Source organism: Balaenoptera physalus (assembly GCF_965194825.1).
Source record: "Balaenoptera physalus genome assembly, chromosome: 18".
Lineage (NCBI taxonomy): Eukaryota > Metazoa > Chordata > Mammalia > Artiodactyla > Balaenopteridae > Balaenoptera > Balaenoptera physalus.
The window spans coordinates 66,788,844-66,805,238 of NC_138899.1; the positions used below are offsets into that span (position 1 = coordinate 66,788,844).

At 43.2% G+C, this 16,395-nt stretch overlaps 1 protein-coding gene across 1 annotated transcript in view; it reads left to right on the forward strand.

Annotated features, from left to right (window-relative positions):
- LOC309647594 (uncharacterized protein) overlaps positions 1 to 16,395 on the forward strand; it is a 142,104-nt gene that overhangs the window by 116,195 nt on the left and 9,514 nt on the right. The window contains exon 3 of the mRNA XM_082435040.1: positions 13,654 to 13,730. Coding sequence (XP_082291166.1) covers positions 13,654 to 13,730 — 77 coding nt within the window. The remainder of the gene's footprint in view (positions 1 to 13,653; positions 13,731 to 16,395) is intronic.

A 16,395-nucleotide genomic window follows, 5' to 3' on the forward strand; every position in this document is an offset into this window, starting at 1 on the left:
AATGGCCATGGAGAAACCATTAGAAAATGTAATCAGTCCTATTTGATGACTTGACCTTGGGACTCTGCTTGAAAAGGGTCTAATCATGTCTGTCCCATAAGTGCCACCAGGATGGCTCTGCTGAAATTAATTGATCATTACGTGCTTTCTGAGAGCCTAATATACCCTATTTGATGGAATATAAATTGCAAAAATAATCTGTAAATTATATAACAAGCTTCAGAATACATTTGCCCTCTGTCTCTTTAGCACAGATTAAATCTGACAGCTAGTTTCAAAATGATCAAAAATCGCTTAACTCCTCCAATAGTTTGGCATGCTTGAGTTTTACAAAGAAAAAAAAAATCCATTGCACGGCATGTACCCAGTCTGTAAATGTGAATTACAATCCATTTTTGCATCAGTAAAACGTAGAGATAAAAAGAGGTCTGGAAAGGTTTTCTGGGGCTTGAATGCATTATTTTATTCAATTGCTTAGTAAGGTACTTAGCTGCTATTAAAATTTTGGATGTGTGTCAGAGACAAGGAAACTGTTTTGAATCCTCTCCACTTCCGCACTAAGTATATGAAAGAATTGCGTGCCTCTAATAGGCCAGCCAGCTTGCTAATGGGATACCCCATAGTCTGGTTGAGCGATCCACAATGACAGTGCCCTCCGCTGATTATCGGTGGGTTAAAGGTTTCTTGACATCCTTTCAGGTGTCAAAATGATGAATCTAATTTACCTCCTCTGTTTTTGTGTATTCTTCTGGGATCAAGACATTCTGCCATTATAGTGTAGACAATCCATGACATTTTGGTTAAAGTTGCAGGAAGTCTTCCTCTAGAACGCTTCCCCCCTCCAGAGAATTATTAAAAGAATTTTCCTTTGAGCTGACACTTTTCGTATTTGAAACAAACCTTCCAAGATTTTCTTCCATACATGGTGAATGGTTAACTATTGAGTAGAAGTCCGTTATTCCTGCTTAATTGGCATCATGAGAGAGATCACATTTTTGGAGCCTGAAAAAAAAAGTGTGATGAAGTGGGCACACAGTAGTGTTTTGTATAAGAGACTGGGGCAGCTCCCTAGATGGCAGGATGGTAGTAGGTTTTCTGGGAACTGGACCGTTGAAAGCTAACATCTCTTGGAAGGTGAGTCAGGGGTGAAGCTCAGCTATAAGGGCCATATTTATTACGTTAGGGCTCTGGGTCAGGTACCAGCTCTGTCCTTTAATAATTGTGAGCCTTTGGGCAGACTTCTTAGCTTCTTAAAGCCTCAGTTCCCCCAGAGGTAAAATGGAGTTAATAATGAAGATTAACGGCAGTAGGGTGTATAAAATGCCCAGTAGAGTGTCACACGCATACACTTACTAAGCTCTTCATCATAATTAAGCAAAGCACAAAATGATTTGGCATCTCTGTTTTCTGAGCCCTAAATAGGGGTGCATGATTTGAGAAAGGTGGTTTTTCCTAGCTGGTGAAATTTTTGATATGAAGAGTCTCACAGTGTTACTGAAAGGAAGCTGTCTTTGATTTTTCCTATTTTTCATTTCACAGATACCCTTTAGGACAACTCCCTCTGGAGTGAGGATGGGGGTGAGGGAGAAAGAAGATATTTAAGACAAACTCTGCTGTGGGAGCAGAGCCCTGAGCTGTAGTCTTGGTTCAGCCGTAAACCAGCTGTGTGAGGTTGAGAGCAAGGGGTCCCTCCTTCTCTGGGCTCAGTTTATTTGTGTAAAACAACAGGGTTGAACAGATGTCTGTTAAGATGGGTTAGAGCACTGAGATTCCACAGTTTTTCCTTGCTGGCCATCTCTGTAAGACCATTTCCTGCTCCACACCCAGGACGTGGTTGGAGGGTGGGCACACACAGGGCAGCCTAGACAGTGCGGTGACCCCATATCTGTATGTTTCAGCCTCGTGCCGCCTGACCCCTCTGCTCATGGCACACATGGTCCTATGTGCGTGGCCACATGTGGGTAGCCGTTCACTAAGGAAGGGTCACACAGCCTTTAAAAATCATGTCTGCTTTTGAGAAACATAAAACAAGAATCCTACACTTCCTCAATTCCAATAAGCCTCCTCTACTTTATGATTTGGGGAGTGCCTGCTCTGCCCCACCCCATCTCACCCCCTTCTCCAAGGGAGAAGAGGTCACAGAAGAGCATCCTGAGGGCCAGATTCAGCCCACGGATGATATGATTCTACCCCTCCCCCCCCCAAAGAAATTCCACCACTGGAGGAAATTGCCAGCATTTAAGAATCAGAAGATTTCATATAGAACTCAGATTTCCAGCTTCTTTTGAAAAAATAACAAAGAAGAAACTATCGCCAGAATTTCTCCAGAAGGATGACCTGGCTGTTACACCAGAGGGTGAAGAGTCCGGCCAAGACAAGAAAAGGGCAGCACCCTGGCTCTGTCCCCTTGAACCTCTTTGAACCGGCACAGACCATGGTGTCGACCAGTCACTCCGAAACCCTTATTGCAAAGGAGGCTGTTGGAGAACCTCACCCCGCCCCCTGGCTTGCTTCACTCCTTCAAGGTGCCTCCAGACCTTCCTGAGCGCGTGTCTGTGCCCCTTCCGTGGGTTCCTCTCTCAGAGTTCCAGTTCCTTAAGGGTCAGTCCTCATGACCATGCAAATCCCTCAAAGAAGGTCCGCACTTTGGGATTTAAATAAGTTATAAGGACTTCCCTGGCGGTCCAGTGGTTAAGACTTTGCCTTCCAATTCAGGGGGTGCAGGTTCTATCCCTGGTTGGGGAGCTAAGATCCCACGTGCCTCGTGGCCAAAAAAAGAAAACAGAAAACAGAAACAACATTGTAACAAGTTCAATAAAGACTTTAAAAATGGTCAAAATAATCTTTTAAAAATAAATAAATAGGGGCTTCCCTGGTGGCGCAGTGGTTGAGAATCCGCCTACCAATGCAGGGGACACGGGTTCGAGCCCTGGTCTGGGAAGATCCCACATGCCGCGGAGCAACTGGGCCCGTGAGCCACAACTACTGAGCCCGCGCGTCTGGAGCCTGTGCTCCGCAACAAGAGAGGCCGCGATAGTGAGAGGCCCGCGCACCGCGATGAAGAGGGGCCCCCACTTGCCACAACTAGAGAAAGCCCTAGCACAGAAACGAAGACCCAACACAGCCAAAATAAATAAATAAATTAATTAATAATAAATAAATAAATAAGTTATACATCACTTTGCAAGAGTCTCTGAGCGCATGTTTTGTTATGAACCAAGAGGAGAGGGTTTGGGGACACAGAGGCTCTAGCCTGGGCTAGAGGATTAAACCAAGAATCTGGGAAGGGTGGGCAAGAGGCTGGGATAGGATGGAGGACCGGCAGCTTGCACACGTCTCCCTGGACTCGTAGTTCCGGAGGTCAGCAGGAAGCAGGTGAAATGGGGAGAGACATGGTCCTCTCCCCGCAGAGCGATTCTCCTCCTGCCGGTTTCAGGCGCTGGTACTCCTAGCGCTCTGCTGTCTGCAGGAGAACAGAGAATCCTCATGGGCAACAGGACAGTGGCGAGGAGGTCTGGAAAAACCTCACTGCAACTCATTTTAGGGCAGGAGCACCTGCCAATAGCATGCTGCCCCTGGACCTGATTTTCCTCAGATGCTAAGTCGCCTTCCAGCTCTGAATTTCCATGATTCCTTTTTCCTTTGCTGTCCCAGAAGAACTGTGCCTTTTGGCCCCATGTGAGCGTTCATCCCTAGTGTAAACCCGCCTGCAACTTCCCACGACACACCACGGTTTGCCAGTCAGGCCACAGGTGAGTGCTGTTGCAAGCAGTCCTGAAGAAATTGTACCCGAGAGCAGGTTTATTAGAACCTCAGCATCACAAAATCCAAGCTCGTGAGGACCACACCACCGGTGGCTCACGTCAGCCCGTGGCATTGAGTGTGATGTGCCGGTCGATGACTGACCTCAGATAGAGTCAAAGGCCATGACATCAATATCTACAGAGTAACCTCAGTCCAATATTCAGCATTACCTTGAATCAAGTCATTCACTTGAGAACTCAGCAACTGAACCGAATGCAGGAACAGATGCCTGACGAGGACACGTGCAGACAAAAGGAAATTCCGACCGAGGAGATAATCTCCATTGATTTAGTCACACAATGAAAGGTTTCACTCCTGCACGAAATACTTTAACAGGCAAAGGTTTTCTGCTTTGTACTCTAAACGCTGTAACTCCTTTTCCCTAGAAATAGCAAGCATACTATGTCACACTAAATTCCTTCTGCCCATTGAATCGTCTGGCGTGGAATTTTGGACATTCCAAATTTGCTTTTTCTCTCCATAACTCTTTTGTTCATTCACTGGGTACTTCAGCCAAATCCTATTGAAGGAAGGAAATGTGGCTTACGCCGCGTGCAGATGTGATGTGAGGTTTGCATTCTCCAGTAAAGCTGTCAGAATATTTTTTAAAAAGTAGCTGCATCCTTATGCAACCATCATATCTGTATATTCTCCTCTAACCTTTTGTATGTATATTTATACGGTTGTAATAAAAGTTAACACATACTTTTTCATTTATCCTTTTAACTCCATGCACTGGTTACATAGGCTTCATTTTAACGAGTGGAGAAGAATCCATCAAATGAATATAAATACATGCCATTGTGGCCGATTGCAAAACTGACCCTAATTCTTCACCCCTCTCTGTTTCTGCATTCTTTGCAATGTGATTTTGTTGGCCCTCCCAGCAGGGAATGGAGTTGATTTTCCAACCCCTGGAATATGGGCTGGCCTTGTGACTTGCTCTGACCACCCAAATGTAGCAGAAGCAAGTGATGGTGTGCTGATTTCAAGCCTATACCTCAAGAGTACTTGAGGACAAGAGGCCTTGAGTACTTCTGCTTGCCTTCTTGGAACCCTGCTGTAGACTGCTATCATGAGAAAAATCCCGAGCTAGCCTACTAGAGACTAAGAAACCATGTGGAGTGAGGGCCGGTCACCCCAGCCATTACAGCTGCCCCTTCCTGGACCACTCAGCTCCTGGTTATATGTCATCTAAAATCATGGACAGGTAATTTAAGTATATAATAATAAAAAGGATGATGATTATTGTTTGCTAACATTTATTGAAGCCTTGTTATAGGTGGTCAATTAATCTGCTTCCTTCCTTCTTTTTAGACTTAATTATCCCTTTATTTACTAATTCCCATAACAAACATTTACTGAATGCCCTTAGATAGGTGTTTGATTAGATTCATTCACTCACTGATACCTCTGTGAGCTGGGGATACGACAGTGAACATAAACAGTCCGTCCCTGTTCTTGGGGACTTTCCTGGCGGTCCAGTGGTTAGGCCTCCGCTCTTCCACTGCAGAGGGCACAGGTTCAATCCCTGGTTGGGGAACTAAGATACTGCATGCCACGCAGCCAAAAAAAAAAAAAGTCCCTATTCTTAAAAAGTTTACATTCTAGTGGGGTGGGGGACAGACATAGACAAGTCTATGGCATGTCAGGTGGTAATAAGTGTCATAAGAAAAAAAAAGGGAAGAGTGATAGGGACAGAAGCAGAGTAGAAATAGTAAAAAATGTTTTTTGTGAAGGTGATCAGATAGAGGATAAATATAAATTTTTGTTTTGAAGTCTTGAAATTGTTAGAGTTTTTTTTTTCTTTAGAATAAATTCAGATAATCTAAATCTCTTTAGGGCATCATTTCTGAAATGTGGTCCCTAACCTGCTAAAATCCCCTCTGCTATGTGTTTGCGCACCTTTAGAGATGGTACCTGGAAAAGGAGAATAGTCTAAAGAAGCAGGAGTGTCTGACCCTGGAGGTCACCTTGTCCTTAACTTGTCAGACACCGTTTGCAGCCAGTCTGACGTCAATCAGCAAGGCTTGACATGTGATTCATCTGTGTTCGTACCATTGTTGGTTCCTGTTATTGTGTTTCTCCTCACATTGTAGTTAATCATTTGTTTGAGTTTGGTTAAACACTCACGTGCCTTATTAGGCCTTTTCCTACAGTTTCATGTGAGCCAAACCCTTGGTGAAAATGTAGGTATGGGTCAGGTCTCTATCGGGGATCCAAGGCCCCTCGCCCATTCCCAAGGGGGCCAGCACGCTGGAGTGAGAGGTCAGAAGGAATAAACCCAGTTTGTAAAGCAAAATCACAAATATCCGTAGGTTGGAGGACAGAACGTGTCTTTCTTCCTACAAGCAAATTTTAGAGAATCTCGAAGGTTCTCTTTTTCCTCTGAAATTACTCTCAAATTTTAAAAGAATTCGATCCTGAGCCATTGACCTGAATCCACTGCAAATAAAAAGAGAAGGGAGGCCAACGAGGATTTAAGGATAAACACAGGAAGGACAGAGACCAGACTCCACAAGGATTTCAAAAACCCAGATCTGCTTACAAAGCACATTCTAACCCAAAGTTTCTGAGTTGAAAAGTTACCCCCTAAGATATGCAGACACAAAGGGAACAGCTTAATGAAAGTCTCCTCCTTCCTAGCCAGGGTAAGGCACAGTCAAACAGCAGGAGACCTTTAGCAAGTTTTTCTGCCTTTCCTTTCCTTTCTTTTTTTCCTTCCTTCCTTCCTTCCTTCCTTTCTCTTTCTTTCTTTCTAATATCCTCCTCCTTAGCTTGACAGCAAACAGGACAGATACTCTGGCCCTGACTTGCTCCATCTGGATTTGGAAGCCTTCTTCCTACCCAGTTGTCAGAAGGCTCTTTGTCCTCAAACACAGAAAGAGGTAGATCTCACCACCACCCACAGTATATTTCTGATCAGGCTCCAAATGAAATTTCAGACCAGCCTGGAGCCTTTCAAAGCCAGGCCGAGCCTAAGGCCGAGCCCTGCTTGCAGAAACGACTAATGACTTGCGGTAATCACCCAAGTTCAAGGAGCCTGCAAGCTCTTGAAACAGGGCTTTGGAAATGAAGAAGAAGTTTCTCCTCTTAGTTCATCTCATCACCATCTGGTTAGATTTTATCATCCTTACTGCTCTATGATTAATTTTTTATGCCATAGATTTCTGCTAATTAATTGTAATTACTGGGAACAGGAAATTTCAGCGGGACCAGATCTGATTATTCGGAATGGTAAAGTTGGAGAACGGTTCTTTAAGAGACGTTTCTTGGGACTGTCAAATTTCAGAAGCTGAATGGAGCCACTGAAATCAACTGGTTCAAAGAGTTCACTAATAGATGAGGAAACCTGTGAGAGTTAGCCCAGCTGATTAATAGCAGAGCAAGGACAAAAATCCCAATATCCACTTCCCTGGTCCAGTGATGTTTGTACCAGGCTCCACTGCCTCGAGAACTAGTTCAAACCAGAAGCAGCCACTCCTCTCCGTTTGGGTGGGATCATCAACTCCAGGATGGAATTTGGTCAAATGTCTCATTGCATCATCACATCGCTTTGAAACTCCAAGTTCTTTGGACACAGAGTTCTTATCTACATGATGTGAACCAATAAATTCTCTGGAAAAAAATCAGTCCAACACTTGGCTGGTGTCTTAGAGGGGAAAAAAAAAAACAACTGGGTGATTAAATTTTTAAAACTGAATTAAGCAGCTGTGTTTGCATCCTGTGGACACTCCTATTATGCCTGGACCAAGCTGTCTGAAGCCGGGGTTAAGTCACAGAATTGTATGGAAATTGTACGGTGGTTCTGTCATAGCGGCAAGTGACATATCAGCCCTTGGTTGTTGTTCAGGGTGATGGGGAAGGTCCAGGTTTTAGTCTACTGGTTATTAAACTGTCAGGCTACGTTTCACTTTTGAACGGTAGAATGTTTTTTTTCAAATAAAATAGTTACGTGTCATCTCTACACATAAAATAGATAAGGGCGACATTTTATGCTTAAAATGATAAATTTCCCCTCTCTAAAAACAATAAATGAGAAAAATAAAATGGTCTGATTGAACTAACGTTTGCACTTGTGAGTTAGAAGAGTCATTTTTAGTCTTAGAGCCGCGTCAACACGTGATTCGCCTCCCTATGTGGATTTACTGGCACCATAACTGATTCACCTGGTGTAACACGTGCTCAGCCCACGGTCTGGCTGGCTCATGGGAAGTGTGAATACATCAATGACTCTTAGCTTGTGAGCTTCAGAAAGGCAGGAGCTACATCTTAATTCACCATGTATCCACCCTTCCCTGAAATCACCTACTGCCATGACTTTCACAAAGAAGGCATCCGATGAGTGTTGGTTGGATTAGGAGGTAATGAGTTGGTACTTGATGAGGTTGAGTAAGAGTGGTCCACGGGAGAGCTCAGAGCAGCGGAGGGCTGTAGCCAAGTCGGTGAGTTCAATGGGATGCTCTAACTACAGTGTGATGCATGAGTTAGAACCGAATGTGTCAGCCTGCTTCTTACAGATTCTTCCTCCTTGCGGTGTATGTAATTAATGGCATTCTCTGGTCCATGTGGTCATCAGGGCAGGGACATTTTTCAGCTCCTTCTCTAGCTTTATAGATTTTTATCTCCTCTGTGGGCCTTTGGGCCTCTTCAGATCAGCACCTTGATTTGGATTTTCATCATCTTTCACCTGGACTATGGCAGTGACATCCAAGGAAAAGTATACCTGTCTCAAGAGTCTACCTTTGCCAGTTCATGCTGTGCTTTGTTAGAAAGTTTATTTTCTAAAACTCAGATCTCGTCAATGAACTCACCTGCTTCAGAGCCTTCAATGGCTCCCTAGTGTCTGTAGGTTAAATTTCAAACTCCTTTACAGGGCATTCAAGGTCATGCTTTTCCTTCACTGCCACTGCCCCCCACCTCATGTGACCATTAATTTACCTCCATGGAGGAGACAGTTCTCTTTGGGGCCTCTGCTCCTTTCCTCGTGTTATTTTCACCTGAAATGCCCTGGCACACTCTTTGCCTTTTGCGTCTGTCTCCCAGCGGAGAGCACTGCCCATCACGACAGGTAACATCTCTCACCATTCTCTTCCCAGTGTTTAGTCCAGGGTCTAGCACGAAATATGTATCCAATAAATATTTGTTGAATGAATAAAAAAATAAAAGGCTGATAACTATGGTTTGCATTGAATTAAAAATCAAATATATTTTCATTACTAGAAGAGTGAGATGGCTCAGTTCAGTTCAGTGCCATACATAGTGGGAAACGCAAAGAGTGATAAGGCAGAATCTCTACACTTTAGAGGGTCAGTCGGAAATAATCAGTGATGGCAAGAAATATGAAAACGATCAAAAGAAAGGGGCCAACTAGAAGAGGTAAACCCAAGCAGTGATCTTCTTACTGAATTCCCTGCCTGTGATTTCTGTCCCCTCCAATCTGTACATGTTTCTCAGATTCATCTTCTCAAGTACCCTTTTGGCTATATCAGCTCTCATCTTAAAAACCAGATGTCCTGAGGTCCTTGTCACCTACAGATAGAAGTCCAAACCACTTATTCAAGCCTTTTATTCCTCCCATAGGATCCAGTCTTTGGCTGCTATGACGTGCCCTTGTGGGATTCTGTCTTGCTCTGGGGAGCTTCTCCCATACCACCAGGCTGTGTTGGTCCATTCTTGGAAGGACGCAGAGAGCTATGGGAACCCTGAGGCAGCAACACTGTCCTGGGAGCAGGCATCGTCTGCACAGTTATGTGACACCTCACTTGTCTGATGCTCAGGAGGCAGGTCTCAGTGTCATATACTGAACACTGTTTTCTATTTCTTTTTTTTTTTTTTTTAGTTCTTTTCTTAAATTTATTCTCAATTTTTTTAAGCTGAAATATAGTTGTGCAAATCACCCCCTCATAGCATACATTCAGAGTACTTCTGCCTGCAGGAGTACCTGGGGTTTTCTCTCCTGGCCTCTCCCCCTACAATCAGGATCTACTCAGATACTATTTAGCTCAGCTTCCATGTCTCCCAAAGTCTGCTCCCTCCCTACTCTACAGCAAAGATTCTAGCATTCAGAGCTGTGAGAATCACCCAGGAATTGGTTCAAATGCATATTTCTGAGCCTTACCTTGGAGAACTCTGCATTTTAGATCAGCATTCTGGCTGATTTTAATACAGGAGGTTCACTGCCTACACTTTGAGAAACATCTTAAATGTGGTCATCAACAGTTCTGCGTATATTCATTCATTCATTCATTCATTCTTGTATTTAGTCACAAACACAGATATTTCTTCTACAGCATAGCTTTTTAAAAAAATTTTTATTTTATTCATGTATAGTTGATTTGCAATGTTGTATTAATTTCTACTGTACAGCAAAGTGATTCAGTTATACATATATATACAGTCTTTTTCATATTCTTTTCCATTATGGTTTATCACAGGATATTGAATATAGTTCCCTGTGCTATATAGTAGGACCTTGTTGTTTATTTATTCTATATATAGTAGTTTGCATCTGCTAATCCCAAACTTGCAATCCATCCTTTCTGCACCCTCCTCCCCCTTGGCAACCACAAGTCTGTTCTCTATGTTACAGTAGAGCTTTTATAACAAGACTTGCATATGATGGGATCAAGAAGAATGAGTTACATCTACTGTTATTAGTTATAAAAAATTGTCTTCTAAAACCATCCAGTAATCATATATCCTTAAGGAAAAAAAAATGCTCAAGTCTGTCCCACACAGCTGCTTGGAAAAGCTGTGTGATTTATTTGCCCCTCAGTGAATGATAAGAAAATGTGAGAAATCTGCCCTTACATGGTAAGGGGAAAAGAAATACCCCACTTAAGCTAGGTGGATGGATTTGCTCAATGATGTTTAATTTTTTAAGCTGTGCTCTTATACATATATTTTAAATTCCAAAAGGAAAAAAATAACTTTGGAATTGCACATCTGAAAACTTAGCCTAAGGCCCTAATATGATTTTTGATAACTAAATATTCATTAGGAACACAACCCTCAACGCACAGAGAACAAATTGTATTGGTTCATTGAGCCTACCGAGTTCCAAGTACTATGGTAGAGACACAATGATAGCATTAACTACAAATTTACAGGACTTACTTTCCTGGCTTCAAGGGTTTTGTCAGGGTTTAGTGGGTGGTGACATATGATAACCATATTTTCCCACATAAAATCATACATGGTCTTACAAATTTGAAAGTGAGATTACTCTTAAAATTCCTGGATGCATGTTCCTCTTTCCACATGAATTCACCAATTTGGACAGACTGATCTCTTCACGGTCCCTAACCTTGCCCCACACCTTCCTCCCACCTCTCTTTAGCTCATGCAGTTTCCCATTCTTGGAATACCCTCCTTTCTATTGTTCTAACCACCTAAGCCTAACTTTTATCCAAGATCCAGTTAATGTTCTACTTCTTTGTGAAGTCAACCTAAGCCATCTCAGACCACACTGAACTTCAGCATAACTCTATCCCTTATTGTTTACACTCTTACTTGGCATTTAACAGATGCCAAGGCAGCATTACAAACCTTCTTACGTACAGATCCCATTTCCCCAATTACACTACTGCACAGCCCTTTGGAGGGCACAGTGATCGTACCATATGTATCCTTGCATTCACTAGACTGATTATAGGATCAGACCTATGGTAGGTACTCCTTAAATTTAAGGTATGAATGAGAACGTGGACATTGTCTTTATTCTTTTTGTGTGTGTGTGTCAAATATTCTCTGTGGTTGGCCCATTCTGTTGTGCAGGCTCTGAATTCCACTCATGTTCTATGACATCTAAAATTTCAGTGATGGGTGTTGTCAAGTTCAAAGCTATCTCCTGGGGTAACGTCCATTTCAAATCAAGAGCCACAAACTCATATGCTTTCTGGGGCCAGTCAAGTAACCTCATAGGACAGTGCCCACCCAGCTCCGTATTCTTGCTATGAGGGAATACAAGCTAAGCCCAACCTACCCGTCAGAGCGGAGCATGTTCATGCCCAAGGTGTACACCACTAGGGCTCTAACTCTATCGGCAATCCATGGTCTTTGAACTCACTGCTAGGGCAGTTTGTTCACTGGTTAAGCCCCTCTTGCCACCCTGACCCGAATGCAAATGCCTGTCTGGACCCAAATGCAAAGACCCATCTCCAGGTCTACCCTAACCTTGGTTGACCTGTTTGCACAGAGTCAGATTGAGTCTCAGTTATCAATAAAGTCTCTCCGGGCAAGGCTTTTTGTGGACTTCCACCTCTGCCCGGAGTTCCATGGCCAATGGTGCTCATCAAGCTCTGACTCTCTGCTGCCCTCAACAGGCCTTTGACCTCATTGCCTTTGCCATTTAGCCTGGTTAACTCTTGGCCTTCCAGATGAGATGAAGGTCTTATAGTCTGAGATAGATTAAGTATTTTGTGTCAAGTGCTTTTGTGTGTTTAGTCATTAATTTTTGTTCTGGTTATGTGTGGGGAGGTGCTTTCTTCTTGACTTACTTGCAGTTATTGTAGGTACATTCTGGTTTTTTCCGCTTCTGTACCTACCATCTTTTTTTTCCTTCTATTTAACATAGCAATGCTATGAAGTAGAAGTCAATTATCTTGGTAAAGACAGTACAGTTTAACTGAAAGCATGTGACATTTGGAGTAAGACAGATCTGAGCTTTAATCCGGACTCTACCAGTTACTGGCTCTATGAACTTGGGCAATATTTTTCTGTTTTGTTCCTCTCTGAAAAGGGCATTATGTAATCATATGCAAGCAAAACTGACTCATAGATGGTGCTTAATACTGGGTTTTTTCCCCCTTCTTCATGAGGTGTTTTCACTTTGAGTAAGGTAGCCAGTCGTCAGCTTTCTTGCTATAGAAATTAGCAGTCACTGCGTGGGAGACATTTGTAATCGACTTCTCCCCTCTGCTCAACCTCCTTTGTTGTCTTCAGTCTGTGGTCTCTCAGATTCAGGAGAGAGAATACACATCGGGCAGACGTTTAGTCAGCAAGCCCAGCACTTTCTCCCACTGACTAAAGGACCTTACTTCACCTGCAAGCTCAGGAACCATCCTTTGACTGTGAGCCACAACCCTCATGAAATGTTAGTTATATGAAAACTAGGCAGACTGCTATGTCCCGTTAAACAAAACTGGGTCTGGAAGGGCTCGTTGGAAGGCTAGGTGCTAGTTTCTAAGCATAACAGCCATATGTGATTCTGCTACCAACACTGGTCCAAGGCAAGACCTGATCTCCGTGACCATCTGTTGAATTTTCACTGTCAGAGATTTTACATATCATATCGTTTAATCATCAGAAGAGCCTTGTGTGTTAGGCTCTCATTCCCATTTTACAGATGAGGCAACTGAGGCTCAGAGAGGTGGAAGTAACTTTCTCAAGGTCATATAACTAGTAAAGGTCAGAGCTGGGATTTGAAGCAAGGTCTGACTGAACACAAGGTGTTGTGTTCCACTACCTCTAAAAACAAGGGGTCTGAGAGCCACCCAATGGGGAGGGCAACCTGAAGGGATATAGATCTTCGCTTGGCTCCACAGGGAGACACAGGTATCGGCACCTTGTTGCTCCATGGGGGCTCTTAAAAGCTAGGTTGAAGGCCGGTTTTAACTATAATACAATAATAATGTCAGATCATAGCCTTTTGTCTGTTGCTGATCCAGTGTTGATTGATAGGTTACATTTTTAAAGATTGCATCAGTAATTCATGCTAATTCATTACTCCTGAATTAGCGTAATGCTTCAGATCATCTTGTTGTAATTCAGCATAATTATCTATAATTAAAAATAAATTCCTGTAGGGTGAGAATATTAATTCCTATCCAAATCTCTTTATTTCAGTTGTGCCTATCAACCATTACCCAGCTCTCACTCAACAACTCTGAACACTTATTGTGGAACTGACTTTGCTCTGTCCAGTGAGTTTACACTTCCTATACCATGGCATATTCTTCTCTCTTTGGGGTCAGCATTTCTCTGTGTATTTTGCATTAGTAAATGTTCTTAAAGTTAATGGCTTTTGTTTGTTGTGGTTTGATTCACTCAGAGATTCTGACGAAAGCTATGAAGCACATTCAAGGACAAAAACACACAGGTTCATACACATAGATTGTGCATGGAATTTCAGGATAAGCAAGGATCCCCTAGGACCTTCTTAAGTGGCGTCCCCAGACCATCAGCACCAGCATTGCTGGGAGCTTGTTGGAGAGGTAAATCCTTTGGCCCTAAATAAGAAACTCTGGGTCTGAGGACCAGTAATCTGGGTTTTAATAAGCTTTCCAGATGACTCTGATGACCAAAAGTTTGAGAACTGTGACACGAGGAGGAGTTAAGAACCTTGCCCTGGCAGGATGCCATTCACATCCTGCAATAAATATCAGCTCTGTGAGAGCAGAAAGGGTAATGGATCCTTGCAAGCTCTGATCCCGTTACCTTCCCTGGGTGCTAACGACTGCTTCGTGTTTCAGCCCAAGGATCCATTTGCTCACCGGCAGCAAGGAGGGGGCTGGTGGCACCATCACTGAACCTGCTGGGACACCCCAGGGAAATGCTCCCAGGTGCCTGGGAACATTCCAGAAGATTCAGGTGGTGATAGAAATGGGCAGGTCCTCTCCCTGCGTCCATACCCATCCTTAGATTGCTCTTCAGCCCCACCTGTCCTGGTCTAGGAATCATCCTTGCCCTTGAGGCCAGAGTGCTCTCTATAGCAGAGCCCGAGTGTGATTAGGGAGAACACAGTTTGGTGCTTAGAGTTTCAAGAAGTCAACTTTTGGAATCAATCTCTAAGTTTTTCCATGCAGGAAATTTCACCTCTCATCCAGGTAACTCGGTCATTAGACCTGCGTTTTTAATTATGTTTCCATGTTTAAGTTTTATTGTGTGAGGAAAAATTACTTAGATTCATAAAAAAGTTCTCACCTGAGGCCCGAATCTTTCTCGAGTAAATGCTTTGACATGCAGTTTATTGCCCTAATCAACCACAGTTATTTGTCCTCTCCCAGCTCTCATCCCTTCTCTGCCTAAACCCACCCAACCATCCTCACAAATTTAGTGCAAGGAACTGAAAAACATATAAGAAGGTTTTGTAAAGTGAGCTTCTATTTAGAGATTTATTGTGCCTATGTTTGTGTGTCCTCTTTAAACTGTGAGAACCTGGAGGGGGTCATGTGTTTAAAATTTTTCATTTTACTATTTCAGTGCATTAGCATTTACCCTGAGCATTGCAAGGAAGGTGCCTATAGGAGTATGGAAATGGGATTATTAATTATGTCGACCAGTTGGCTTCTCTGTGTTCAGTGGCCACATCGCTTAAAAATTCATGTTCTTCATTTCAAGGAAGGACCAGATTGGAGAATGTAAAAAAAAAAAAAAAAATTAGGGGCAGAGTTGAGATAACTTCAAAAAGGGAATCGACATCCTCTTTATATAAGCCCCTCTGTCCTGAATGTTTTCTCACCCTTCGGGAGACAGTCAACCTTCTATTCCTTCTTTAAGACCCAGATTAAATATTATGTCCCTTTGTACTAACACTGTCTTTGGTTATACTTTTATTGTACACTTACAACGTTGTTTTGTAAGTATCTGTTTTCAGGTCTGTTTTCCTGGCATTCTGTGAGCTCCTTAAATTCAAGCCCTGGGTTTTATTCATTGCTTTGCCTTCAGCACCTAGCACATCAGAAAGCTCAACAAGCACTCCTTGAGTTCAGAGATGTTAGCACACAGATGATTGTCCTGTAGTGCAACAGGGGGCATTGAGGGATAGGCACGAAACCCACTTTTGCCTAATGGGCAGCTTAGTAGATGCAGTCAAAGGCTAGTGACTTCTCTTAGTCCTACTGGCGACCAGGAAACCAAGATCCCTTTTCACAGAGAATCCATTCCCTTCCTACACTGCAGGAGAACTTACTCTCTGAAAAAGAAAAATAATAATAATAAGAAGAAAAGAGGTTATTTAACTGAATATTTGAATGGGTCCCAAACTGCTAAGCGCTTTATAGGAATCTGAAAATACAAGTCCCCTGACTTTGCTTCTCCCTCCAGCTGATACCCCACCTCTCTTCTCTGCTGAACAGCTGCTTCCGTTCCTTCAGCCCCATCGGTCCACTGAAATGGGTTTTGCCACCACGACCAGTGGTGACCCTGGCTCTCTATCTAGGAGTCTGCGATTCTCTCCTTAGCTGACTTCTCAGTGGTACTTAGTGCTGTGGATCACTCCCCGCCTTTTGAAGCTCTTCCCTTCTTTTATCAAAGCACCAATTTTTGTAACTATTTAAAAAAAACTTGTTTCTTAGAAGCTAGCCTGCCTGACTGTTTTAAAGTCCTTGTTAGTTGCCATGTTTCCTTCATGTGAATTTCTCTAAGGGTTTTGGAGGAGAAAGGGGGCATTTCAGTACCTGCATAACCAACACATTCCCATTGTTCACGACTCCACCCAAACCGTTTCCTTGTAGTTCTTCGAGGTGATATTCTCCTTTCCAGCCCCGGGGTCTTTACCACCTGGAGGTCTCCCTTCCCATCTTTGCCTTCAGAGCTCAGCACAAACATCTCTCCTCCTGGGAGCCTTTTCTGGCCATCTGATCACCT